Consider the following 27,642-nt stretch of genomic DNA (forward strand, 5'->3'; position numbering starts at 1 on the left):
TTATATATTTCTCCTAAAATATCTTGCAAACATGCACAATCTGCAATGAGTGTGCAGCATATTTCATGCATATTTCATGTCTTACTTAAATCTCATTGTTGGACATTTAGGTAATTCTCAGCTTCTTACCATAGACTCACAGTAAGGGAATCTTTTTCTAATGCATTTTTTTCTCTTAAGATAAAGACTTGTCGGATGAAAAAGAAGAAGCTTCACAGTGTTACAAGCACATGATGCTTTCTGTTGATGGATCGTCTCATCCCACGACTCATGTGGCAGCCACATGTGACTATTTAATTTAAACAAAATTAAAAGTTCACGTCCTCATTTGCATGGGGGACACATATGGCAAGTAGCTACTGTTCTGGACAGCAGGAACATAAAGTACTTCTGCCCTTCCAGAAAATTCTACCATGCAGTTCAAGTCCACAAGGACTACCAGTTCACACTGTCCTGAGCAAGACAGGACACAGGTGGCCACTGCTGGACACTATAATGCCCTAAAAGCCTCTGCCAACACAAGAGTGCACTGTCCTTCCCTCCCTGCCCCCCCCCCCACTTCTTTAAATGTTAGCGAGTCAAAATGTTTCTGTTCATATATTAGCTTTAACATATTTTTCTTTGGAAATTAAGATGTAAAGCTATTTTCTAATTAGCTTTTCTACACCAAGACAGGTCTTCAGAGAGAAAATTGGGCTGGAAAAACTTTAGTAGCTTGTTGTATTTCATTTATACTATCTGTACCCTAGAAGTTATGCTCACAGCCTTGGTGCTGTGAGCATAACCTGGTGGCCTAAATCTATAATTTGAACTGAACTTTTGGTCTAAATTATAAATGGAATTTCTTCTCTAGAAGAGCAGAGCTTATGTATTCAAATCCCCCTCTAGTCTTCTTCCTGGCTTCTGTGTTCCGGTCATTCTCTGTAAGGTGTAAGCCTCGGGTTACAGGGATAGTCCTTGTCTACATACTCTTTGAACTTTCTCAAACCGTTTTCAGTAATGTGCCATCTAGTACATTTAAATCTCTGCAGAGAAAGTATGTCTTCACTCTTCTTCCCCCCCCCAAAAAAAAATTATACCTTTTGACTTAGTTGTGCCCCCCTTAGAAATGATCCTAAGATGATTCCATTGAATCCCTTCCATCACCTGAAGAAACTCCATTTATAACTTGGACCAAAAGTTCAGTTCAAATTATAGATTTAGGCCACCAGGTTATGCTCACAGCACCAAGGCTGTCCTCTGGAGAAATGGTGATTATGTTTGTTCCAGTTTCCTTGTGAGTCTCTTGGAATTTCTTGGGCTATAGCTTTTGTTGTTATTGTTTGTTTGTCTTTTGAGACAGTCTCAGGTAACCCAGGTTGGCTTCAAGCTCATTATGTACCCTAAGGGCCCAGGATCACCTTAAACTCCTCCCAGCTGCAGGGTTACAGGCGAGCACCGCCATCATCACAGTGAGCTGGGGCTTGTACATTCTAGGCAAGCATCCTGCTGACTGAGGCACAGATCCAACCCCAAAGTCCTCTCAGAGGGGCACAATGGGGAGCAGTTTTGGTTTCAGACTGTCCCAGAGTCTCCCTGACTCCGGGAGCTTCAGCTCCCACCTGCTAAAATAACAAAAGATTCTCCATTTCTTAGCCTGGGGCCTGGATTTTCAGTATCCACCTTCTCCTAAATCTGTAAGAAAGAGCCCTTGCTTTTTATCCAAAGTATCTGGAACTCAAAACAGCCTCTACGGAAAACTCAAACCCCAGCAGCAACTGTGAAGCACATTTGGTGTCCAGCGGCCAGCTTATTTTTCAGGACTCACTCTTGTTCCAACTCCCAAATACTTTCCAGTCTGTGAAATTCACCTCCCTACCACTGTAACTGCAAGCGCCTCTCCTGGCACTGGCACAGATCTAAGGAGCCCGGATCTTGAGGGACTTTTTATTGTTGTAGCTGCTTTTCCGCAGAGCGCATGAAGCCTACTTGAGTAACTGTGGCTTGGCAACCCTGGAGGGATCTGGAAAGTGTCGAACTGGCCTTAACTCAGTTCTTCCTTAAGCAAAGTTCGTTTTAGTAAGGAGTAATCTTGCTGGTTTCCCTGGCAGCCCATCAGTCAAAAACCAACAGCCCAAATTTACCTACACCTCAGTTCTGAAGGCAACGGGGTGCTGGGGACATTTGCCAGTATTTGAAAGCATTTCTAGTTGACACCACTCAGAAGGAAGAGTGGCCTTGTGGCTGGCATCTGTCTATAGGGTAGGGGACAGAATGGTGCTTGGAGCCCTTAAGTGGAGGGTGAAGTCTGCACAAAAAAACTAGTTGGAACACCAGAGGTGGAGACTCCGTGCCTTGGACTTTCACAAGTGCCAGAGTCATCAGGCATCATGCCATGAGAACAAAGACTGCATTTTTACATTTTGTAAAAAGAGATGACTAAATTTGAAGAGTACCCTCGCCTCCAACTTTGGAAGTGTCTGCAAATTCTACTTCTAGTTGCAATTCCTTCTCTCCAAGGTGGGAAGCAATAAGACAAATAGAGCCAACTGCATCCTCCCAGGACTCCGGGCCAGAGACAGCAAAGAAAGCAGGCTAAGCAAAACAGACGCCTGGCAGCTGGGGATCGGAGCCCAGCTGTCCTGAGCCCTAGGGACAGCCCGCCCCAGAGCAGCATCCTCCAGGCACTTACTTGTCCAGGATGAAGTAGAGGTCGAATCCCCCGTAGCAAGCTGGTCCCCCGTCCTCGCGGCTGCCCCCGTGTCCGGCGCACACGAGCACGAGTGCAGCCACGCAGAGTCCCCGCAGGCCCGCTCCCAGGCGCCCCGCGCGGTCCATGCTGCAGCCGGAGCGCTGGCCTCGCTGGCGTCTGTGAGACATCAGGGGCGCGCCATACGGGACCTGGGCTCCAGTCAGGTCCCCCGGCTCTCTGCAAACGCCCGGAAGCAATTGTCCAGAGAAGTTCAAGGATTTCACTTTGATTTCCGCCGGTTCTGCGCCGGGGTTTCGAGTTTCAGGGACCCAGGGCGCTCTGCTCTGTGGAGCTGCCGGGATGGGGCCACCAGGCCGCTCCCAGGCTGCGCTTGAAGCTTTGCAGTCGAAGCAGTTCCGTCCTGACGACTCTTTGTCCTAGATTTTAAGTATGATGGGGTGGGTTTTCAAATTGTTCTTGGTTGGGGCAGTGCAGTGTCTTTGCTCCCTCCCTTCTCCCCTCCTTTCTTAGGTTTTTTTTTTGTGTGTGTGTGAAAAGTCCAAAGAGTGCCATCTTGTGGCCAAGGGCGGCAAAAATGTTGGGGTCCGCTAGACCTTGGCTGGGGAGGAATCGGGTGGGGACTTTTGGCAGGGGATAAATCTTAAGAGTTTTCAGGTGAGCTGCACGGCTTTAATTAATCCTTCCTTTTCGTCTTCTTCCACATCTTCATCCTCTCTACTCTCCCCCCCCCGCCCCCGCCCCATGCCTTCTTTCTGTTTTACTCTTCTGCATCTGCGGATACAGTTGCTGTAAACATTTGATGAAAACTCATTTCCTTCAAGCAGGGTGGTTCCAACTCCAGGCCAGGACTTTCCAAACACGAGCCTTTGTGCAAACGAAGCACAAGGCCTTTGCAATCTGAGCCACCACGTGATCGTACATAGTTTTATTGCAGATCACAAAGGGCTCTGGTCAAAATCAGCGCATACAATGTCACCGAATATAGCCGTAGAGGCTTGGAACAGCCAAGGCATCTAGATTGTCAGCATCTCCACGTTTTAGGGACGTCTTGTGGCAACCACTCTTCTTTCTGCCTGTGAATTTTGTCTTTCCCTTCCCATCTTTGTTGAAGCACCGTGTTAAGGAGCTGTCAAAGCTGTGGACAGTTCAGGGGATTAAACGCTGTCTCGAGTCTTGCGCTTGCCTTTCTAGACTGAAGAGTCTTCCTTAGTTCAAGTCCCCATTCCCACGGGACGCAAGGTCTAACTTCCCATCTCTGGAAGTCACAAATCAATGTGCACTCTTGTCCCAGCTTCATGCTCTTCTAGCTAGATACACCTGAAACCTTCACACCTCACCATGACCACCCTGGCAGTTTTCTTCCAAAGCATACACCTTGAAATTCCAGTATCTTGAAGTGGTTTATTGATTATTCATTGTATTTTCTAATAAGCATATTATTAGTGAATTGTACTAGCTCCCCTTCAGGTGATCTCCAGAACCTCCCAGCCTTAGTTCACACACCTTTCACATGAAGTTCACTTATACATGATATGTAAGTGGCTTATTTCACAGTGCAGAATTGATGGTGTCTGAGGGTTTTGAGGCACAGGTATGAGACACACAGCTTCCCTTCTTCTTGGATCCTTCTTCTGAGGGAGCTCAACGGCATAGCATGAAACTCCCCCAACCCCACTCCACAGCTTTGTGGAGAAGCCCCATGTGGCTAGACACTGCCACCCCCCAACCCACCCCCCAGACAGCCAACCCTGGTGACTTGTTTGAGGATTGACTGGTTTACTGCTGATTCTCCAGTGCCTGCCAAGCCTTCAGGTGACTGCAGCCTCTGACACCCAAGCAGGCACCTGACCTGGCCCTTCCCTGACTCCCAATCCTGGAAAGCAGTAGACAATGTTTGCCTGTGTTCTAAGCTGCTGGCTTTGGGGTGATTTGTTATGCAATCACAGGTAACTAATACGTGCCTGTTATCACTTTAAACGCTGGAGAATTTCTGTAGGGAAAAAAAATGATTTAATAGTTTCCCAGACGTGCTTGTCCATGAAGCTGTAACACCTACTTGGGCCCACAATTTTGAAATTGCTATTTGCAGGAAAAAAAATAATTAGGAGAAGTAAAAAAAAAATACTCTGACTGACTTACATTTGCTTTTTCTATGATTTCCCGTCTCAAACAAGGAAAACCCATCTTGGCTCCACCAAGCTCTGTGATAAGAAAGAGGAGGGGAAATCTACAGAAGCCAGCTGGACCAATGACGGCTGGAAAACTGGGGGACAGGGGGCACTGGTCCAGGACAAGAAGGAACTTGAGGACAGTGTAATAAAGAAAGTGTTCTAAGACTGGAGGAAAGGGTGTACATGTCCCTGTAGGGAGGCAAGGGACAGGAGGAGCCAGGGGTTAAAAACCTCTCGTTCGGATGCCCTGGATGTCCTCTGAGCTATTTAAGAGATTGGGTGGGAGAAGAATGCCTTGAGAATATTATGGGGTGAGGTAGGGGGTGATCTAGAAGGACAGCCTGGGAGAGAGCAAAGGGTCACTGACTGAGCTCCCTACGGCCAAAACCCATTGTGTAGGACAGGCAGAGGCTTAGGTTCCAGAATGGGAGATTTCATTCAAAATGTGTTTACAGAGAAGTGGGGATGGCAGAAGAGTGTGCCCCCACCAAGGATAAATGTGGCCCTGGAGAGGGCAGAGAAGTAGCTGGAGTCATCCCATTATTGGTGTGTACCAGCTGCCTTGCCTTTCTTTTAGGATTTTGCAAAAAGCCCTTTTGATCCAAGAGGATCATTTCCAGCTTGCTGCTGCCGCAGCCTCTCCTGCTGCGTCCTCCTCTATCTCCTCCTCTTTTTCCTTCTTCTCCTCTTCCTCCTTCTTTCTCTTCCTCTTCTTCCTCCTCTTCCTTCTTCTCTTCCAGTTCCTCCTTCTCCTCTTCTTCCTCCTTCTCTTCCTCCTCTTCTTCCTCTTCTCTCCTCCTCCTCCCCCAGCTATGCAAGTAGAAGCTAGGGTGTGGAAGAGTCTAAACAGTCCATGTATTGTGGATATCAGGAGAATAAACCCTTAGAAACCTCCATTACCTGATGGATGCCAGTTTCACAGTGGAGATGAGCAAGGGATTTGATCCTGTGCTGTGCCAGGTCTCAAAAAACCAAGGAGGTAGTTTTTGACTATTCAGATGTTTCATCTGCTATAGGAAAAGTACTTAAGGATTCCAGAAATCTCCAGTCTTTGTTTTTCAAGAGATTAGAGAACTTGCTTCCACACTGAAGTGGCAGCTTCTCACTGACCCACTCCCTGTGGACCCCTCCCTTCCATGATCCAGATGTTTCACCAAGCTGTCAGACACCTGCTAGGTGCTGCGTCACTCTTTCATGACCTTCCCAGAATCTCGCAGGGCATCAACATGCTACTTGGGTTATTGACAAGGACTCTAAAAAGGGCCCCAGACAGTACATCCAGAATAAAATTTAAATTGTTTATCTTATAGATAGTTGCCAACAATATGGACAAATCTAACACAGTCATGTCACTTGACTAGGTCCACTATTTATAGGTTCTTACTAGTGCCTGGACCACACACCGTGTGCAAAAAAGGTCAGGAGAATATTTATCAAAAGCAATTTATCTTCTGGAACAACAGAATTTCTGAAGAATCTGAGCCACATTGGCTTTGGTGGTAGGATAAACAGAAGTACTAGTAATCAAGCATAGCCCAGGCTCTGAAGCAAGCCTAACGTCATGAGGGTATACCAGAAGCCAGACAATCCACAGCTTCAGCCCAGAAATGGTCATTGCTGTTCAGCCCAGGAACATTAATACTCCCCACCACAAAGCCAAGATGAATCTAGCTTCAAGGAAATTCTATATAAAAACAGCTCATGGTTCAATCCAATGCACCAACCCAAAGCCCTTTTAACAGCCCTTGCAATGCAGAGATGAAACCCACATAAGATGTAATGTCACCCAACTCTGACTAATCTAGAGCCCTCCAAAGAATAAGCTCATATTGTAGATGGGTCAGTTATAAACTCCAAATATATCCTATTTAATCTGATTCACAAGCTAGCTCTGCTAGGGACACATACTATCTATATTAATCATATATATATATTTTTTACCATTGGGACAAAAAAAGCAATAACGGGGTCTTTAACTAGGAAGGGAAATAGTCTCTGATGGTGGCAAGAACTTGAGACAGCTGGTCACATTACATCTAGGGTCAGGAAGGAGAAGACAATGAATGCTGGAGCGCAGCTGGAGCCCCAACCTGTGGGATGTTATTACCTACTGTCAAGGCGGGCCTTCCTACTTCAACTGACCTAATAGACCAGAAATGATCAAAGGTTTAACTAGCAGGTAATTCTGAATCCTGTAATGTTAACCATCACTATTAACCCAGCCTTCTGAAGAACTCATTCTTTGGCTTTTGCTGAACTAATAATTTTACGAAGAACAGAGACCAGGCCAGCAAAACTCAAAACTCATAAACTGAAATGTGTCAGTACAGTCTGGGGTTCTGACAAGACTGGAGCTCACATACACACAATGGATGGCTATACTGGATAAACTAAAGCCAACACAATGCCACTCACAGACCAGGTTAGTTCAGTGCTAATTCTTCTCAACTCTGGCATATTTGAGAGTCATTCTCACAGACTGCAGGACAGCTCACAACTGATGATGGCAGGGAAAACCTCTCAGATCTGTGAAGCCCAAAATTGTTTGAATTCTTCCAATGGCCATTGTAGTGGGGTATCTACCAGAGAAGACTACTTGGATGTGGGTTCGAGCCTTTAGGAAGTCTTTAATTGGCCTGCTGGTGACTATTCTGTGTTCAGGACCTCAGTGCAGTCCTAAGACTTTCTCAGGGTGAGCTTTTCAGCAGAGAAAACCACATCCTCCATTAACACACCTCAGTCAGCAAGAACAGTTAGCCAAAAAACAGACTGCAGAAGCCAAAAGACAAGGTTAGTACATTTAGAGAATTTTCCAGAACTTTTTTTTAATGGACTTTGATGGATTAGGTCTTTGTTCTCGTTTTTTCAGGCTGTGCTGCCTATGTGCTGGGTTCCAAGGCCTGAATGGTACTTCCATCATGGCGTCTGTTGTGCTAAGGTCTGGGAACCCATTACATCACCTTCTAAAGTGCATGCAAGTGACCCTCCAAGCGTGTGGGCATGTGGTGCATGTGTGGATGGGTGCTGTGAAGGATGCTTGCACATTGTGGAACAACTCCATGGGTGTTGGGAGCCGACTCCTAGCTGAAAGCGGCTATCATCTTTGCAGCCATCTCAGGCCATATACCCTGACAAGAGACTTGTTTTCAACAGCCTGAAACAGCTGAGCACACTCTGATAAACATCTTGTTTTTCTCACATATCTTGTTTTGTTGTTTAGTGCCACCAGCTGCAAGGTGCACGTGGTCTCCTCACTGCTAGCTAGGCGCACGTGATCTCCACGCTGCTAGGTGCACGTGGTCTCCTCACTGCTAGCTAGGTGCACGTGATATCCACGCTGCAAGGCACATGACGTAGTGCCTTCAGCTGTGCTTGTCCACGAGGGCAAGGCACGTGGTAAAGGGTATAAATACCCAGGATTTCCTTCCAATAGAGAGACTTGAGAGACTTGATCAGACTCCCTGTCTTGTCTCCATTCTTCGCGTCTCCGTCCCCCCACTCTCTCTTGCCAGGCTCTGACCCGCGGACCGGAGAAGCAGAACGGGCAGCTACAAAGTGGCCCCCCGAATGTGAGGCAGCTTGGGCGGCTACAAAGTGGCGCCTCAACGTTGGAGCTCCAGTAAGCGGGGTACAGTGAAGGACACAGCGGGAATTGGAAGCGTGCATCCTCACTCCTGCGCTGGAGACCCTGTTGACTGACCCAAACAGGTTGCTACACATGGGTATCTTCAGGGTACAAAATATCTGTAGAACACTAGAAATGGATATGGGAATTTGAGGGGCACAAACACTGGTTACCTAGTTTGCTTCTTTCCTTGTCTGATTTCCTCTTCTCTCATGAAAGTTATCAAAACATGCAGAATTAATGTCCATTCTCCAAAACTGGTCAGAGTGACCTGCAAGTTAGTAAAAGAATCTCAAACTAAGCTGTCAGGGTAAAGCATTCAGCCTGTGCTAATTAGTTGACTATGGAGCATAATAGAGAATAATAATATTGCCTGCCTCGCTGAGTTGTTCAGTAGTTCCCACAGGATAGCCTCAGGAAGCACTCACTGGGTTTTGGATTTTATTGCTGTTGGGAGGGAGACTCTGGAAAATTGCACGTGAACTTCTCCTGGGAGTAAGAATGTGTTTAAGAGAACCACTGGCAGATCACGTGATTTTTCTAAACCTGAATCAAAGCTCACTTTGTGTATAGGCTATTCATATTATCCACTTGTAAAAATGCAAAGATGAAGACTTTGGCTCATACAGGAACCACTGGGAATCGGTGGTTTCCTAGGATTCATGTAGGAAACAAATAGAAAACACACCGAGGCTATCAATAATCCAATGGCAAAAGTCCTATTTCTACAGCCAAGAATGTTCAATAGCTGAGCTCCAGTGAGATGTCTGCGCGCATTCCATAACCAGAGATGCTCCTCTCTGTTGCTTAATTTATTATCGTTATTGTTATCATTATCACTATTATTATTTCTCTGTGTGTATATGTGTGTGTGGTATGTGTGTATGTGCTGTGTACATATGTGTATAAGTACTATTATTATTTCTCTGTGTGTATATGTGTATGTGTGTGGCATGTGTGTATGTGCTGTGTACATATGTGTATGTGTACTATTATTATTTCTCTGTGTGTATATGTGTGTGTGGTATGTGTGTATGTGCTGTACACATATGTGTATGTGTGCGTGTATGTATAATGGGGACGAGGAATATGCATGCTATAACATACATATGAAGGTGAGAGAATAACTTTGTAAAGTCTGTTCTCTCACCTTTTTGTGAGTTTTAAGATCCAATTCAAGTCTCCAAGCTTGCTTGGCAAGTGCTTTTACCCACTGACCCATCTCCGCTGGCCCTTATTCTGGTTTTTGAGATGTATAGATAGATCCATTTTAAAAGCACAGATAGGGGGGTAGATTGGGGAGGAGTTTGGGGAAGGAGTGAGGGATCAATATGATCAAAATATATTATATGTATATATGAATTTCTCAAAAAGTCAATAAAATATTACATTACTAATAAGTAGAATTACTATCCATTCTTATTAACTTGTTCATTGGGTCAAATACTTCACAGATATCTACTGTGTTGGATCATCTTCATGATCAACTTGACTAGCTTTGGAACCACTTGGGAGACAAACATTTGGGAGTGACTGTGAGGGTTTCTAGAGAGTTAACAGAAGAGAAAAGACCTGACCTAAACACAGGCTGGAGGCCAAGACTGAATGAAAGAGGGAAGAGGAGCCAGAAAGCCTGCGGAGCACCAGTGCTCATCTCTCTGCTTCCTGATGGAGTGGGAGCAGCTGCCTCCCAGCCCCGCCTCCATCTCTTCTCCACAGTGATGACTGTATCCTCGAACTGAGAGACACAAGAGACATTCGTTCCTTTCTCGGGTTGCTTTCTCAGTATTTTTTGTTATAAGAGTTGAGAAAATGTAACAATATATGTATTCTGTGGAAGTCCCTGTGGTTCGAGTGGGAGAATCCGTGACTTACTTAGACTTTCACAGAGATTATCAGGAGATGGAAATGTATAACCAGTATTAGCACATATAATTTTTATCCTCTCTTTGAGGGGAAACTCAACATTTCCTTTCCACCCCATTACAAGTCCAAGAGAATAATAGCCTCCTCAGCCACAAATTCACAGGGACGATTTGTTCAGAGGTGAATGAAGTAAGAAACATACAAACATCTCTTTCTGTTCTTCACTAAGAGACACAAGAGTGATCTTGAAGAGGCCCATGACGATAAGACTAAACTGTGGGCCATGTAAACTGCCTCCAGCATGGATGAGAGAGTCTGGATGCTCACCTCTGCTCCTAACCTATTAGGACTCAGCAGAGCACAGCATGTGAACTGAGAGCTAGTGAAATTTGTATTTCTCTGATGTATTTGCTCTGAGCATTGAGCCCTCTGGGAATTGCTTGAGAGAAGCAAGAACTGGGGCAGATTTTTTTCAGAGATAAGTAAATATGTGCTCAACCAAGAAGGGTTTCTAAGAGATTGGCTCATCCTGGATCCTCATACTTGATAGCATCTACCTTTCCTATGGCCAAAGTAAAAGCCAAGAAACCACTTGTCACCTACTAAACATGAAGGTCAGCAGGTTTTCCCGAGTAGGGACCAATTCTGGAGCCAGAGCACACTTGCCAAATAGAAAACTCCAGGCACAGAGGGCGCTGCGTTCTCTTCCCCGTGGTGTTTCTCATCATGGGTGATTGCCTTGAAATCTTAACTGTGTTATAAATCCAGGCACTTAAATTGTTCCTTATGCCCAAAGAAAACAGTGGAGTCAATGAGTAAACATGTAAAGAAAGCCAAAGGGCATTGTTATCTTTGGGTTGAAATAGATGAGCCACTCAATGGAATTATTACAATTCCAAGAGTCAACAAGGGAGAAATAAAGAGCCATAGTCAGAAAACTGCCCAAAGCAGGAGGAAAATCTTGGGTGGTAGATAAAGAGGAGCCATAATTTAATGTTTGGACAGAAACTTACAATGCAGACACATCATGGGAATTCATTACATACTTCCTAAGTAATGGGGTTCGTTTACAACACAGTTCTTGACCGTGCACTCAATTTAGGAATTGTGGGAAAGGGGAGAGGAAGAAGAACATCCAAGCCCAGCGAGGCAGCGACACTCTAGGCACACACAGTGTATATTTTTGGAATGCTTTCCCCATGTGTTGATAGTGCCCCATAAATCATGTTTTCCTAACATAGAACTGTTACAATTACATTTTCTAGTCTCCGTTGCTCTTCAATTTAGTTATATGAACTGCGGCATCGCGAGGCCTCCCCAGTCGGATGGCCTGACCTTGCTCTGAGATGTACCTTCATCAATCTTTTCTCTAACGTTTCTGACATAGTCTCCTTCTCTAGCACCTAATGCCACAGCTTCCCATTTCGTTATAGAATTATAATGCAGAAGATGGCTGTGTGCTCGTCACGTTTGGGAGCAGTGTGTGGACAGAAGAGCTTTGGAAGCCATGACTTGTGGGAACTGGAGCTATGTGTGTGCTTTAATGTCTCCCTGGGCATTGGAAAGAGAGAAACAATCAATCAAACAACAACAACAAAGCTAGGGGCCAAGAGAGGAACCTCAGAGAACAGCACTGTTTTTAAAGGGCTTAGCATTTCTGAGAGAACAGCCACGTGCTCCAATCGGAGCACAGAGGCAGAGCACTGAAACATCTTCTTTAGTTTTAGCAACTAGAAATTCTTTGGTGATTCTTATGGATTATTAAAATATAGTGACATGCGGGAGAGAAATCGACACTTCAGTTGATGTAAACCAACATGCAGCCACAGGCAAAGGCAGTCTGATAGTTGGTTTGAATACCATTTTGCCAGTATTACCTGAGCAGGAATCCTTAACTGAGAGATTGTCTATATCATGTTGGTCTGTGGGAAGGTCTGTGGGGCATTGACTTGATTGTTAACTGAGTTAGGAAGGTCTGGCCCACTGTGGGCAGCACTATTCTCTAGGTGGGTGGTCCCTGAACTGTATAAGAGAGCCAGCTAAGCATGAGCCTGAGCAACCCAGCAAGCAGTGCTCCATCATGGTTTTCTGCTTGACTTCCTGCCCTGATTTCCCTCAGTGTTAACCTTTGACCTGGAAGTGTAAGCCAAACAAATCCTTTCCTCTCATGTGTTTTTTTTTTTTCTTTTACTGCCCCTACTTTGGTTTTAGTGAGATTCTGAGAACAAAGTTAAATGGGATCCACTTGCCATCTGTTTCAATGAGAAGCTGACTGTTTGAGCAGACTGTTCAGTGCCCCTAACCTGAGAAGGGCATGGAACCTCTTCCCTGCATTTCTACTTTAGTTCACAGGATGGTAGATATGATGCAAACAGGGATTGGAGATGTGATTGGAAGGTTGACCATGCTCCCCGCCCTTACCCTAAGAAGGGTTTTCTACGGGGTATGATATCTTCTCTACCTGGAGCCCAGAATAGGCTCATGGAGCAGAATGGAGCCAGCTGGGCTCGTAGAGCTTCAGTCTGGCAGCTCCTGGCTAGCTGACCACAGCCTGGTAGAAAATGCTTGCTCTTGAATGCTGCCAAGAGTCCCGGATGGCTTTAATAGTATACTGATGTTGTTGATACTGTCTGATCCTGAGCAGTTAGCTAAATTTACTTAGGAACCAGTTTTGGACTCCAGCTTTGCTTAATGTATCAGTTCATGCTATCTGCAGTGGGTACTACAGGAGATGGGCTCTGCCAGCCGTGCCAAGCTCTGACACTGCTCAGACTGACCTTGTGCGGAGGGAGCAGGAAGAGTTTCTCTGTGGGAAGTCCCCTTCTCTGTAATTACTCTATAGGAGATTCTTAGCAAATTGCTGGTGAGATGTCTGGGCTGAATTTCACTGTTTCTTGAGCAATTTCCATGGGATTAATTAACGGAGGAGGGAGAAACCATTTGCTTTTCTGGAACATGAAAGGCAGCATTGTTGATTTGGCCTCCCTGTGTGGTTGGCTAAAGGAATCAGAAGCTCTGGGTAGGCATAGATCTTAGTGTGCGTGTTTGTGTGTATGTGTTCGTGTGTATGTGTGTGTGTGTGTCTGTCTGTCTGTGTGTCTGTGTGTCTGTGTGTCTATGTGTCTGTCCTAAAACTCTGGCCTTTGATATTCCTCACAACAACCATGAAGGACATAGCCCTCATATAAGGCTTAGTTTGTGAAGTTGACACAGATCACCCCTCTGCCTTCCAAAAATCTGTGTGCCCTCTCAATGAATGGTATTGAATAAATTTATGTGAGAAGAAACCCTGGGCTCATGCTAACTAGGCTAACTAAACTAGACTAAAGTAGAACTAAACTAGGATCTCTAATCCTTTAGTATTGCATATTTGTTTCCTATTTTAATAATGTGTGATATTAATGAATTTCTTTATTTTAACTTTAATATTGTATATTTTCCCTCATTGAAAATTCCTATTTATGTTGAGTGTGTATGGGTGTTTTGCCTGTATGAATGTCAGTGCACCCCATGTGTGTCTAGGGCATGTAAAAGCAAGAAGATTTTCTATCTCCTACAACGTGAGTTAGGGGTGGTTGTTAACTGCTATGTGGGTACTGAGAATTGGGTCTGGGTTATCTGGAAGAGTAGCAAGCAGTCTTAACCACTGAGCCACCTCTCCAACCCCCTACCACTGTGATCTTTAACGAATCTTTGATAAGTTTTTACCTCTAGGGGCTTCAGAATATTTCAGAAATAACACAAAAAGTGATGAAATTGCAACATAATGAAGGTAATTATGATGACCTCCCTCTGGTAGGCAGTGACCAATATCAATCATTGTCTAAGTGGTGGGAATCAGTGCTTTGCTCAGTTTTGTTAGGCTTATATAGGGACAGCTCATGTAAGCATAAAAGAATGGAGCAAAAATTCTCAGATGATTCTAGAAACTAAACAACATACAGGGCAACTTTTAAAATGAAGTGCGGGTTCCTGTTATAATGAACAATATTGGGAGTCTACTTTCTTCCAGATCTTTCCCCTTTAGTGAAGACCCGTGTGCTTGGGTACCATGTGATCTCACTCCTAATCTATAAAGGAATGGATGCTGTAGACTATTGAACCAAATACGGTCAAGGGAATATAGAAGTACCATTCAACAGTAGGTCATATTTCTTGAACTGGGAAGACAAAAATGTGGAGAATCAGGCTGACTCTCTGGTCTAGTTATCCTGTCCTATGATAAGAAAAGCAAGACCCATCTTCAGATGAAAGAAAGAAGCAGAGTTTACAGAAGGGGAATGTGCAGTTCTGGGAAGAGAGAGGCCATCTGAGGTTCTCAGGCAAGAATGTGTCTCCTCCTTGAGTTATTACAGACACTTCCGGGTTCTTGTAGGAAACCCTCCTTGCTGATTCCAGCCACTTGGAGTGGTTTTTTTAACAAACAAACAAACAAACAAACAAACAAACTTGTTTGCCTGAAATGCAGTAAGGTGGCAGTGGCCTAGCCGAGCCCAATCCCAGGCTGTGATTTGTGGTATCTGAGGCCTCTGAAGGGTTCCTTCATAGAGGAGAGGTCTTGAATACAGGCTGACAGGTTGCTCTAACATGTCCCACATTGTACTCCCATGGAAATCCTGAGGAATGTCATTACAAACTGTATGTGCTGCCATGTGGGTTTATTGATCTAATCACAACCCTCAGAGAACATTCTCACAGTCAAGCATCGCAGTGGCCAGAGCCCACATTTTGTTTTCCTGTGACTTCTAGTATGTTTCCACTGATGTTCCACAGAAGGACATCCGCAGAATCCAGAGTATGTCAGCTGTGTAGCACTTCTTTGAGTACAAAGGCTGGTTTGGTCCTAGTGAAAAGAAAAGAAATCTGAATCAGCGGCTATCCTGGGAACCTTCAGGGACTGTGGGGAGTGTCACATAATTTCTAGACTATGCAGTAATTTCAATCTCTCTATTCTTCCTATCTTTTGTCTCTGTTCTCTCCGTCTCTTACTGTTTCTGTCTCTGTTTCTCTCTCCTCTCTCTTTGTCTTTTCACTTCAGATATCTGAAAACTTCCTTGCTGTTAGATTAGGTTCTTAGGCTGACACCTTATGGATATTGTTCTTTGAATGCCAAGGAGTTAAGCATTGGTGCTATAGAATCGATAGATTTCATGGCATTCTCCTTCCATTTGGTCATCTCTGCTTTTCATGCTTTCTTGGAACACATTTGGAGTTTACTCTAGATCCCACCCACCCAAGAAAGACAGTATTCTATGAAATCAAAGACACAGAAAAGAGCCAAACAGAGGCTCTGTGACCTTTCTCTGTGTCTCAGTTTCCAAAAAGTAAGACCAAAACCTGTAGATTCTGCTAAGATTTCTGTGAGGAGCTTATGAACTAATACTTTTGAGGCATGGACAACTGTCTGACAAGGAGCAAGCACTAATCAAGTGTCTGCTCTGATGATCAACTCCATGTGATTGGTCCATCTGTGGTCACACTTTAGAGTGTCTGATGGCTCTACCAGTACTGCATTGGGGTACACAGTGTCTCAGGGTACACACCTGGAATCTCCTCAGCCACATAGGTAGGGATGCCCCGGCACATGGCAGTAATCTTTGGTCCGAATGTACTCAGGTCGTCCACTTTGGTAGGGTTGATGGAGTACATCAAGTCCTCGGGAGCTGCTCCTTCAGGCGCTTCACCCTGAAGTTGAGGGTGAAGGGAAAGAAAGAAAGTGAATGAGCCCCGAGCCCAGGACTTTACTGATCTCAAGAGGCGCATGGGCAACAGTGGCAATTCTTGGTTGCCATTTTGTCTCCAACTAAGATGAAGAGACAATTCTAGCTTTGAATGTCTTGGTATTTCTAAGTGTCCCAAGAGACTTAGATAGTTTAACATTATAGTTATTTATAAAAACAGAAGTCCGAAGCAAAACTTATTCTGAAATTTGAAGCACCTTTGTTGTCTTAGAATCTAAGGTAGCACCATGTGATAGATAACTCCTGAGACAGAGCTTATTTGTAGGCATTAGCGTGCGTGTTATAGGAACCAATTTATCACTACGGAGAATGACTCAGGCATCTGACTCTGAAAAGCATTGACTCTGTCCATCTACTACAGCTATGGCTGACAAAGGACACAGGACACTTGATCGCGTTTGATTTTCAAGCAAGCAACAGATCTTTTGTTAGTATTGAGAATATCTCAAACATTGTATAGGGCACACTTAGACTTTTAAAAGGATTTCTTTTTATCTTACAATCAGTCTAAATGTTTGCTAGTTCTGATAACCCCAACGACTGCAGGAGTGTGTCCTTGAAGTATGGAGGGCTTTCACTGAAGTGTGCAGACCTTTGGGTCTCTGACACTCAGTGAAGCCAGTGCCTTATTGGTCCCTGCAGAGGCAGATGTGGACCACAGCATCTGATCCAGTGGAAGCCACCCCCACTCAGACAGGAATCTAACAGTTTTACTTTACTTTTGTGGCATTTACCATGACAAACATGCTGGCACGCTCCACCAAAGAGGGAATACGGGTGACTTCATTGTTTGCTAGAGACTCTAAGACTTCCTGTCACTCCAAAGAAAAAGGCTTGCCTTTACCTTTTGCTCCTTGACCAGTGTATCGAGGTCCTGAAGGGAGGGCATGGCATCCTTGTTCATTCTGTGCACAATGCATGACTTCTTGGCGAAGAGTCTGATTGCAGCAAAACTCTATTAAAGAAGACAGAGAGCGACACAGGTTCTAAGGAGCTCTGTCACACGTCACAGCTGAGGGGAACGGAGCTAAGAAGAGTGCTCAGGGTCTGGCTGTCCTGCAGTTGTGCCTCTGGTTAACATGTATAGATGACCTGCAAACTCTTAGAGGGTGGACATATCTAACCCACTGCCTTCACTTCAGTTCTAGTGTGACAGGAGTGCGTGCGTGTGTGTGTGTGTGTGTGTGTGTGTGTGTGTGTGTGTGTGTTGTTTTCAGGAGGCAAGGGAAGATAGGCTTTGCTTTTTAAAAGTATGTTTTAATAGGAAAGTAGTAATTGGCAGGTGGGGCAAGGGTTGCTTTGCTCCTCCTTCTCCTACAACTAATATCGTTCATATTTCATCCAGTCTCCATAGAATAGGGAGCCTTCTACATCATGGAGGCATTCATATTTCAGTCTTCATAAAATATTAGACCTTTTACACCATGGAGGCTCTCTGCAGGGAAGAGCAAAGGATTCTTGTATTTGTCTTTGTACATAGTTTATCCTTACTATTCATTGCTTTGAACTTCAACCTACTGTGTGATATTTATTACCAATAATTATATGCAAAAAGCAAAATTGTTTGAGTGGAATGGGCACTTTTACTGGTAGCTATAATGCTCATGAACAGCTAGAATTCACTCTGAATTCTTTAATGGGTGGTGGGTATACCATATCTTTACCCTGTGTGTCTATTACTTACGTTTTCATAATCCCAGAGGGTACTCCAGGAGTCCCAGCCGTTATTGTTGTCAATGTTGGCCGAGTTGTGCTCACCGTTGATGCTCACCGACTGCTCTCCAGTTTGGCCTATATTGCTCTCTCTATTGATGTTGATAGTCTGAGGTTCATAAGACACAAAGAGTGATTTAAGACCACATTTCTTTGCAAATGCATTTTGGCAATGAACTTCAGGAAATGAGACTTACGAAAGCAAAACCAGGAGCCACGAGGAGCCCGAGCAGAGCACCGACGAGCATCTGAAAGCACAGAGAACAGGCTGGTGGTCACACGGTTCGCAGCCTCTGCTCCCCTCACCAAGCTCATCAGAAATGTGATTTTACCCATGTGCGGAACCAGCTGTGCTTTCTTCTTCCACCTTGTTTGTTTGTTTTTTTTTAACTACAGAAACACTTAATGGTAACAGAACTGCTGAGTTACTGTAATGATAGTAATACAGAGTTTAGAATTTTGACACTGAATTTTAGACACTGAAAACTGATGAAGAAAACGTAACATTAGTGTATGGCACAGAGTAATGAAAGCCCTGGAAAGGTTTTCTTCCTCTTGGTCTGGAGCACTTCCTTCCTAGCAAAAGGAATCCTTTTTTTATTGTTTTAGTAGGTTAAGTGTTTTATTATTTTTATTTTCAGTGCAAGAGAATTAAAATCTGTCTCTTAAAAAGCCAGATGTGGAGGGAGTTTTTGAGCACGATGTTATCTCCTGTAAACGAGGCAGCTACTGAGGGGTAAAGGGCCCTAGGCCAGTAGTTCTCAACCTGTGGGTCGGGACGCCTTGAAAGATCAAACAACCCTTCCTTAGGGGTCTCATATCAGGTATCCTGCATATAGACATTTACATTACGATTCATAATGGTAGCAAAATTATAGTTATGCAGTAGCAGTGAAAGTAATTTTATAGCTGGGAGTCACCACAACATGAGGAACTGTATTAAAGGGTCACAGCATTAGGTAGATCGAGAACCACCGCCTTAAGCAAAGGCATTCCCCAGTTCACGGCAGAACTAGAAGAGAAATCCAACCCTCTGGCCTGTGCTTGGAGTTCTCCACCCAACCTGTTCTGAAGTGGGCACTTCTTGGTCATAGTTTACATTTACAATTGCATAAATTCATATGATTCACAAAGCAGAGCCCATAGAGTATGCTGAAATAGAATATGTCCACCCTGTTTGACCACCTGTATCCTAGGACTTTAGCAAGGAAACTAGCTAGCTCAGTGAGGATGAGATCCTCAGAGACTTTCTCCAAGAAGTGCCTGCACAGGGCCCGAGGACCGTTTAGTTCTTGGAGGGCCAGTTAGCAGCCAAGAGTGCTGAAGACTAGTTTTGACAACAGTGATCTTCCAGTCTGACCAGAACATGCCCAGGACTGGTAAAAGTGGAAATCAAGGATAAGAAAGGAGAAATCAGAAACAAGAGAGATCAAGGCTAAGAAAGACTCTTTCTGGAGCCCAGAGACTGCTCGTCTTGAGTAGAGCCTTGGAACAGGTGATGTGGAAGACAATTCTACTGTCATCAGCCTGTGACAGACTCTTCCAGGGCAATTCTTCTCTATGGACATATTTGTAAACACCATGATTCCATGAAACAAAAGGAGAATTATTTCCATTGTGATAACAGTGCCATAGAAATCGACCCTCTCACCCCTTACTGTTAATGGTTTCCAGTTGGATGGTATTGCCTATCAAAGGAAGAGCTGACTTACTGTGAACTTCATGCCGGCAGGAGCGTGGTGGAGTGGAGGAGCAGGTGGCATGCTCACAGACATGCAGCCCTCTGGTATTTGTACCTGACCAGCTTTGCTCAAGCTAGGTGTGCTCAGGTGGAGTCCACAGCTTATCTCCTTCCCTCTCTTGTATGTGTAGCAGCAGCAGTCCCCGGAAGCCTTTAGCTGCCTGCTCAGTAGGGCGCTCAGGCAGGAGGTGTTCTGATTCATCCCCTGACGAAGGTATCTCAGTAAACTCAACGTGATTTGTGATAAGTTCTGGTCCAATGGAAGCCATGGGTGTGGGTATTTTATGTATTGCTGCTGCTCAGATTCAGGAAAAGAATAATCCCCAAAACCAAACATGGTCACAGATGAGATCTGTGTGCACACCTGCCCTTCCTGATACTGGCTCCTACGGGAATGTGTGAACGGTTTCTTCTCCTTCCCTTTACCAATCCTATTGTGAGCGTTCCCCAGCTCTTTCCACCTGTACTTTCCCCTTCCCTATGCTCCCTGAGCATGCTCAAGTCATATTGAAAACTTTTTAGCAAAACCTGTGGGTGAGGAATGGTGTTCTCAGCTGTGAAAGGAACTCCAGGGAAGGAAACTGCCCCTTGCGCCCTGTCCAGATGTTTCCTTGAGGAACTGTTTGGCCTCGAAACCAGTTCAGCTTTCCACCCATGTCATGAGCAGCTGGCACCAAAGGCATCTCCCATCATTCATTCCTGCGTTTCCCAGTGGTAACACTGACCACCGGGTTAGAGCTCTGGGGGCTGTTGTCAGTAGCATCTTACCATCTACATATCCAGCAACTAACCATTGCCATTACATCTCACCAACAGCTCTCCACTCCAGCCTTGGTCAAGATTTTTGCGAGAATTGTAGGACCAGCCAGCCTCATCCCAGGTCTCTGATATTTCAATGTATGCCCTCCATTTTCCCCAAGGTTCTCCCCAAGAACATGGAAAATAAATAAACATTAATTTCCATGACTTAGAAACATTCACTGGCAGTCCGTAAGAAAAACGTCAAGCTCATTGGAATGGCATCCGTGAGACGTCCTAAAGGTGTTTCCTGCTCCCCCAGCTGCCTGTGTCCGAGATGCCCGGCACCTGCCTTCCAGCCACACCAATTTTCCCACACAATCGTTAATCCAAGGCATTTCATGCGAGCGCAGCCTTTCACACCTGCTCTTCTCCTGGACTATTATTAAGCAATGTTTTTGGGTTTTTATTGTTTTTTTTTTCAAGTTCCTCACTGCTGTGGCCATCAAGCCTTCTTCACTTCCCACATGGATACTTCTTTTATTGCCTCTGGATGCTGCCAAGGAACTCTGTCCTCTTATTTGCCTCTAAAACAACGGTTCTCAACCTTCCTAATGCTGCGACTCTTGAATATAGTTCCTTATGTTGTTGTGACCCCTCCCAACCATAAAATTATTTTATTCCTACTTCATAACTAATTTTGATACTGTTATGAATCATGATGTAAATATCTAATATGCAGGATATCTGATGTATGAAAGGGTCATTTGAGCCCTGCCAAAAGATCATGACCCACAGGTTGAGAAATTTAGGTTGCTGTTCTGGTTAATGAAAAATTTCAAATATTATATTAAAATAAGGGAAGATTTCTCCTGGGAGAGGAAGCAGAGATTGTCACTTGGGAAAAAAACGTAAACGCTCAAAATAGTTTTGAAGAACTGATATTTAATTTTTCCCCTGTTCTCTTCTCCAACTGGAGCTGGTGGTTCGAATTTGATAAAGGGGGAAGATGGGTTTCACTAATCACTGATCCACAGATTTCCACTCTGGAAAGCTCCTTGAACCCACAACCTTCCTCTTCTACATGGGCCAGAGCTTATGGAGCTGCAGGGGTCTGATGCTTAGCTCACTGCCAACATCTCTTCCAGAATGTTGGGATGGCTAGATTTGGACAGTGCTGGTGAAAGATGGCCTGCTGTTTGAATTCATCCTCAAAAGATTTCAAGTTCATTCTTTAACTGTAAAAAGTCAAGAACCCTAGTGCCAGGGCCAGGGAGCCGTGGAGAGGTCTTCCTGTATTTCAGAGACCATCATAGCACTGTGGAGGTCCGAGTGGGTGTGACAGCTCTGCTTTTAGACTTGGCCTCTGATGGTGATTTGGGGGCACCTGTCCAATTCCCAGCACACATTTTGTGTGTCATATCCCACTAAGGACTCAAGGTGACATGTGGATCTGTGAAATGCTGATGCGGTTGATGCTCATGATAGATGATAAATTGATAGACAATAGACAGACAGACAGACAGACAGACAGAAGATATTGTTCAGGGTTTCTCTTTTGGATAAGAATTACTTACATTCCCATGTCAAATGAGCTAAAGGACCTCTATGTATACATTCTGTGCAAAATTGTGACATCTTAAACATAAATGGTACCTCACTGCATGTCTTGTTTGCTTCTTTTCCAAGCACACTTTAGCTTCTGTAAGGATTCATTTCATGGGGGAAATACTACCCCTAGGGTGTACCTTGGATTAAAAAATCTGTGTTTGGAGCTACTGGTTGGAGCTGAGAGCCAGGAGGCTTGGGTCTGGTCCTGTCTGAGGTTTTCACCTCTGCATAGGTAGGAGAGAAGGAATTCCACTCTCATACAACACTGTTAATCAACTGGCTTCAAAGCCAGGAGATGTTCTTCCTGTGGCCTCAGTGTGGTGTGGGTATGTGACTACTTAGGGAGATCTGCCTCCTATCTGGGATGGCATCAGCAGCTGAACAACTCAGACAAGCTCATCCCAGGCGTAAAACGGATTTATCAGGAGTCACTTATGGAGCAGTGGATGGCCATGCCCAGCCACCATGTCCAGAAGCCCCTCTCCTCCAACATGTCTGTTTTATAAGGCTGGAAGTCTGCATCAGAATCAATACAAGTCTGGGCTCAGAGTGCTACAAGCCATGGACAAAGGAAGAAGACTCTGGAAGAGTTGTGTATTTAAGGGTACCTTGACTTTGCCCTTCTTGGAGATTCTTGTGGTCTCAGAAAACACTGTCCAACTGTGGTAAAAGTAGCTTGTCTTGGTGAAGTCCAGCATATAGAACACATAGTGGTACTTTGCTGCATGATAGAGTTCCTTTGGCTAGGATTTGGAAGGCTGGTGTCATCATTTGTGTGTGTGTGTGTGTGTGTGTGTGTGTGTGTGTGTGTGTGTTCATGTGCCTGCATGCTTATGCTTTCTTCAATTCTGGTCTCCTTTAAGGCTTAAATTCCACAGCAGGAGCAAGGCTCTTGTTCCTCCTCATCCTGAGAGCTATGCTTCACGTGGCTTGTGTCTCCTCAATGGAAGAAGATATGGCAGTGGTTTTTGTCACCTATATAGGATGTAGACTGACCCATACACAGAGCTTACTAGGTACCTTTACATTCTTTGAGTAGCTGGAAGGAGATGGCCAAGCTAGAGGCTACCATGTAGATCATATCCATCCATTTCTGGTTTGAGTGTAATCTGGAGAACTGCTGTTCTGCTGTGCTGGCTGTGGTGACACAATGGGGGAGTCTCGGTGATAATGAGACCCTAGTACCCTGGGGTTAGTGTGTAGTAAGTCAGGTCACGGGTAGAGTCTGCCCTGCCCATGGGGGTTAGTGCTGGGCTTTCTCCCAAGCAAGGCCCTATCATCACTATCAGCCAGCGCACACACCCATGGCTTCATTTCAGTCCACACCCTGCCACGTGAGGCTGAGTGAAAGCTCTCTTTGTTTGGAACAATTCAGATTCATTCCTTATACAGCATGCTTACACATGGAGGGAGAGTTAGAGTCTCACACAGAATCAGGCTTTATTGCATGTATTTTCCCTTCCCTTTGAGTGGAATGTTTAATACCAAGATACATTTCCATTCATAAGTATTTGCAATTCCCCAGGCTAACAGTTATTAATAACTCTGAAGCCTGTGACTGTCTTGTTCATTTTTTTCTGATACTTAGGACTTGTTGGCCAAAAGGACAGAGCTATTGTGTATGATTTGGATGAAGCATGGCCTCTCATGTAGAAATTCTGGCTGTCCCTTTGCCTTGGTTGTTTCTCTATGAAGCTGGTTATATAGTCTGATGGATCCTGTGACAGCCCAAAGTTGGTGGTTATGTAAAATCTGAACACATTTCATCCCTGCTAACAAGCTTGATACTGTGCCTTTGTTTACCTTCTTGTTGCTAAGACCGTAAGACAAGCTCCAGTGCCCACAGTCCTGGTGCTATGGGATGGCCTACACTCACTGCTCCCTCCATCTGTAATTCTGTCCAGAAATAACACACCCAGAGAACAGCAACAGGGAAGTATCAAGTAATGTTTGAATAATTATTGCTAGAAGGCTTCTAATTCCAGAAGATCCAAGCTTATTACATAGTTGTTTTTGCACAGGAGAGAAATTTTTTCCAAATTACAGCAGAGTTGAAGCCGTCTTTCTTACAGCATCTTGAGCTGTTTCTCTTGGGACTGCCACCTTCCAAACACACAGCTCTGCTTCCCTACTGCCACTTGTCTGAGTCTGTCCAGTTGGATTTACCAAACTTCTTGGGTCCCGGCAGAGGCAAGCCTTGATGTATGCCTTAAATTACTTGTTACTTTGAGCGTTTGAGTGTTATAAACAGGATTTGGAAATTATTATTGCCTGAAGAACGGTCTCCTGAGTAAATTTATCATCTGCATAAAGATAAAGAGGATGCTGGTCAATAGCCTTGGTTTTTTTTTTTTTATCATTGTGAAAACTGGCCAAAGCTGGCCATGTATTTAATGATTCTGAAAAGAGGTTTTGAAAAAAACGTGAGCTACCATGTGAAGAACAGACAGCACAGCGGTGAGGGCTTTGGCTATAACTACTCCTTGAAAACTCTGAAATAGTATCACTGTCCCCTGCTCACTCATTCTTAAACAGTCTAATGATGATGTGTAAAGAGCCCATGAATGAAGTGTGTCCATTCAGTCTTAGCCTTCATGCCTAGAGGGATGAGCCTCTCCTTGAAAAATGAGCAGCTATTAGATACTGAGTGCCAGAGCCATCGGAGCCACATCTGGAGCTAGGTGGCCCACAACACCCTGCCTCCTCAAGCTTCTGCAGCCAATGAGCACAACGTAAAGGACCACATCATTGCATAAACAGTGAGGCTTGGCTCTGTAAGTTAAAAACCACAGCACTACATGAACAGTAAAGTGTGGCTCTAAGTTTTCTGCAGGGTGGCTGGTCAGTGCTGGCTTCATTCTCTTCATCTCAACTAGACTGTGCACATCTGGATGTGCCTTCTTCACCTCTGCAGGAATCTATCCTCAGAGCAGCCTCAGGGACCTTCACATTTACAATTATCCACACGCAATTATTCATTATTCATCCGTCTCCCCGTCTCTAGTTTCTGAAACTGCTTAGTGAATCAAGTTCATATGCTGGGGTGTTTTTCCTGCAGTTTCCACGGGATTCAAATAAGAAGAAACTCCTTCTATCCAGGCTAAGAAAGCCATCCCAATTACTGCTCCACAGTGGGCTACTAGGCTGGTAACTTTCCACCCACACGTTGGAAGCCACTAAAAAGCCATTTACTGAGCTCTAGTTGGGCAAAGCCCTGTGTAAGATTTAAAGTTGTAAAGCAACTAGTGCTCAGATCACAAGACACTGAGATGTGCCTGAAAATCTGTGCTGTGTTAGTGTGTCACAGGACAAAAGCAGTCCTCCAGGGCAATCCTCCGGGCAGTCCTCCAGGGAAGTCCTCCAAGGCAGTCCTCCTGGGCCCATATTCTAGTGCAGAAAGGGTCAGATCAGACACACCATTTCTGAGTAGGACCTAACAAACATGTCCTTGCCAGAGGAACTGTGACACTAAATAACAAAGTATTATCATGGGTTGAAAGAAAGAGAAGACAACGTTGAAAAGGAAAAACTCTCTGGGGTTTGCTAGGCAGCCAATCAGTGAACTCCAGGCTCAGCAAAAGACCCTGCCTCACAAAAACAAGGTGGAGAGTGATTGAGGAAGACACTTGACATTGAGCTATGACCTCCACGCATATGCACACACACACACACAACATATATATGTACACACACACACACACAAGAAAAAGGAGAGAGAGAAGAAAAAGCCACCGAACAAAGCATCCTGTACTCCCATCATGCACTGGGCTCCACAGATAGGTCCTGAGGAGAGGCAAGGCACTTGCATAGGATGGATACTGAAGTGTAAGAACAAAAAGTGGTCCTGAGAGGCCTTCTGTCGTGTGCGAGACACATGGTAGGTGAGAGTACAATGAGTCTTTCCCCAAACCCCAGAGCCCAGGCTTTCCCTTCATGCATTGGAGCTTTCTCACAGAAGTTGTAGAGACAATCGCTCACAGGGATGTAGCTTCCCTGGGCTGGTATGGCTAGAGAGCTCCAGCCAGCAGATAAACCCAGTGGCTGAGGCGGGTACAGCTCTGTGGAGTAATAACAGAGCCACTGGCGTGAACCAGGTTCAGTGGCCTTAAGGAGACCACATTTGAAACACCTCAAGACTCAATTTCATAACCTTTAACTATTTCACTCAATCATAAGAGAGAGAGAAACGGGGTCAGAACTACTCAACTTACCAAGAACCTACAGTTTCCCACACGGTGAAGCAGGGGCATGACAGATTTAAATTTTGCCAGCCAGCACCCTGCCCTGTCCTTTAGCCCAGCACCTCCCATGTGTCCCTCCTTCCTCCTTTCCACACCCATGTTCCAACAAGCTGCAGCTCCTCCCACTAAATTAATATTTTATTTAGTTCATGGCCATGGGTGTTTCCTCTAAAAGAAACAATCTTGCTCAACCTTTTCATAACTGACACGCCCTTAAACATCATAGGGGGCTGTCATGACCATGTAAAGGGAATTCATCTGCCTTAATGATGAACACACGTGCAGGTGCTGTCTGGGGTGCCCATGGGCTGAGGGCGTGTAGCCTACACCTGCCTCCACGTGATTAGAGCTCAATAAAGGATTGTGTCATTGAAATTTTAGGAATAAAATGGGTCCACACCACTAGTCTCTCCCCACATCTATAACAGGCCAAATACTTTTCCAGAAAGCCCCTTCTTCCTTCTTCTAAAAGAGAAAAGGAAAAGTAAACTTGAGACCTGTAAGCATCAGCAGTGCTCAACCATCCTCATCTGTAGTCCAGGTTGCCTCTCTTCCTTTCATGACTGGTGGTGCCTCTCAGTCTATCTCTTCCCTATTCCTAACCCTGTAGTCATTGCACTAAGGTAATAGACATCATCGGGCTTGAGCTGTCCCCTCTCCAGCTTCCCCCTTCAGCTAGTCTCCGTGACAACTCATCCAGGAGAAGATATTCTTACATCATTGCCAGACCAGCATCTCCATTTTGGCTTTGCTTTCTCCATTCAATAACTTCCCTTTTCTTTCAAACTTCTATCTCTTCCTGTTGGTTTGCTCCTGTTGATGTGTGATCAACCCCCCCCCCCAACTCTAAGTAAACAAAACAAAGACAGAAATCATTCCTTAACTCAACCTTTCTCATAACTGGATAACTAACCTGGACCACCCCCCCAAACTCTACAACACACACAACTCAACAACAGATACACAAATATTGAGGTTTATTCTATCTTGAGGGACAGTGATTCTTCTATAATTCCTCAGTTTCTCTATTACTGACAGTACAGTGAAATCTGCTTTCTCTAAGATCTACACAGCTGCCCCTTTCTACCTCTCTTATTTGTTCTTTGAGGAAGGGTCTTACCATGAAGTTCAGGCTGGCCTGGAATCTTGACAATGGTCCTGATTCTAAGTTTCCTGTCCAGTAATTCCAACAATTCTTTCTGAGACTGGCTTGGTTGTGTCTTTCCTTGTCTCGTAACATGTCTTCAGGTCTTTTATTAAAGGTAGACATGATATAGCTAGACCAATATAGTGGGTGATAGAAATTGAGGTAGGTCTTTTGCACTAGTTTTTGGGGGTTTTGTTTGTTTTGTTTTTGTCAATCCTATCAGGGATTTTATTGCATTTACTGTTTGTGAAAAGTTGCCAGATGTTTCACTCAGCATGATTTAGTTGGGATTCTTTTTTTAAAATTTTCATCTATCTATCTATCTATCTATCTATCTATCTATCTATCTATCTATC

General features: G+C 44.6%; 2 protein-coding genes across 2 annotated transcripts in view; both read right to left on the reverse strand.

Moving 5' to 3' along the window:
- Antxr1 (ANTXR cell adhesion molecule 1) overlaps window positions 1-3,200 on the reverse strand; it is a 197,714-nt gene extending 194,514 nt beyond the window's left edge. The window contains exon 1 of the mRNA XM_028778462.1: window positions 2,672-3,200. Coding sequence (XP_028634295.1) covers window positions 2,672-2,859 — 188 coding nt within the window. The 5' untranslated portion in view covers window positions 2,860-3,200. The remainder of the gene's footprint in view (window positions 1-2,671) is intronic.
- An 11,795-nt stretch (window positions 3,201-14,995) lies between these two features.
- Gkn1 (gastrokine 1) lies at window positions 14,996-19,583 on the reverse strand. Its single transcript, XM_028778452.1, has 6 exons — window positions 19,521-19,583; window positions 18,006-18,056; window positions 17,780-17,917; window positions 16,940-17,050; window positions 15,898-16,039; window positions 14,996-15,197 (listed from the first exon to the last, which is right to left on the reverse strand). The coding sequence occupies exons 1-6, from the start codon at window positions 19,581-19,583 to the stop codon at window positions 15,100-15,102; spliced, it is 603 nt and encodes a 200-aa protein (XP_028634285.1). The 3' UTR covers window positions 14,996-15,099.
- Window positions 19,584-27,642: the final 8,059 nt, after the last annotated feature.

This window comes from Grammomys surdaster, unplaced genomic scaffold (assembly GCF_004785775.1).
Source record: "Grammomys surdaster isolate TR1022 unplaced genomic scaffold, NIH_TR_1.0 336, whole genome shotgun sequence".
In the NCBI taxonomy this organism is placed as follows: Eukaryota; Metazoa; Chordata; class Mammalia; order Rodentia; family Muridae; genus Grammomys; species Grammomys surdaster.

Coding starts and splice junctions, on each gene's coding strand:
- Gkn1 (XM_028778452.1), bottom strand. CDS start 19,583: ATGTCTGTGAGCATGCCACCTGCTCCTCCACTCCACCACGCTCCTGCC. Junction 18,057..19,520: donor CTGCCGGCATGAAGTTCACA/GTAAGTCAGCTC, acceptor CTGTGCTTTCAG/ATGCTCGTCGGTGCTCTGCT. Junction 16,040..16,939: donor CACTGGTCAAGGAGCAAAAG/GTAAAGGCAAGC, acceptor CCTCAACTTCAG/GGTGAAGCGCCTGAAGGAGC.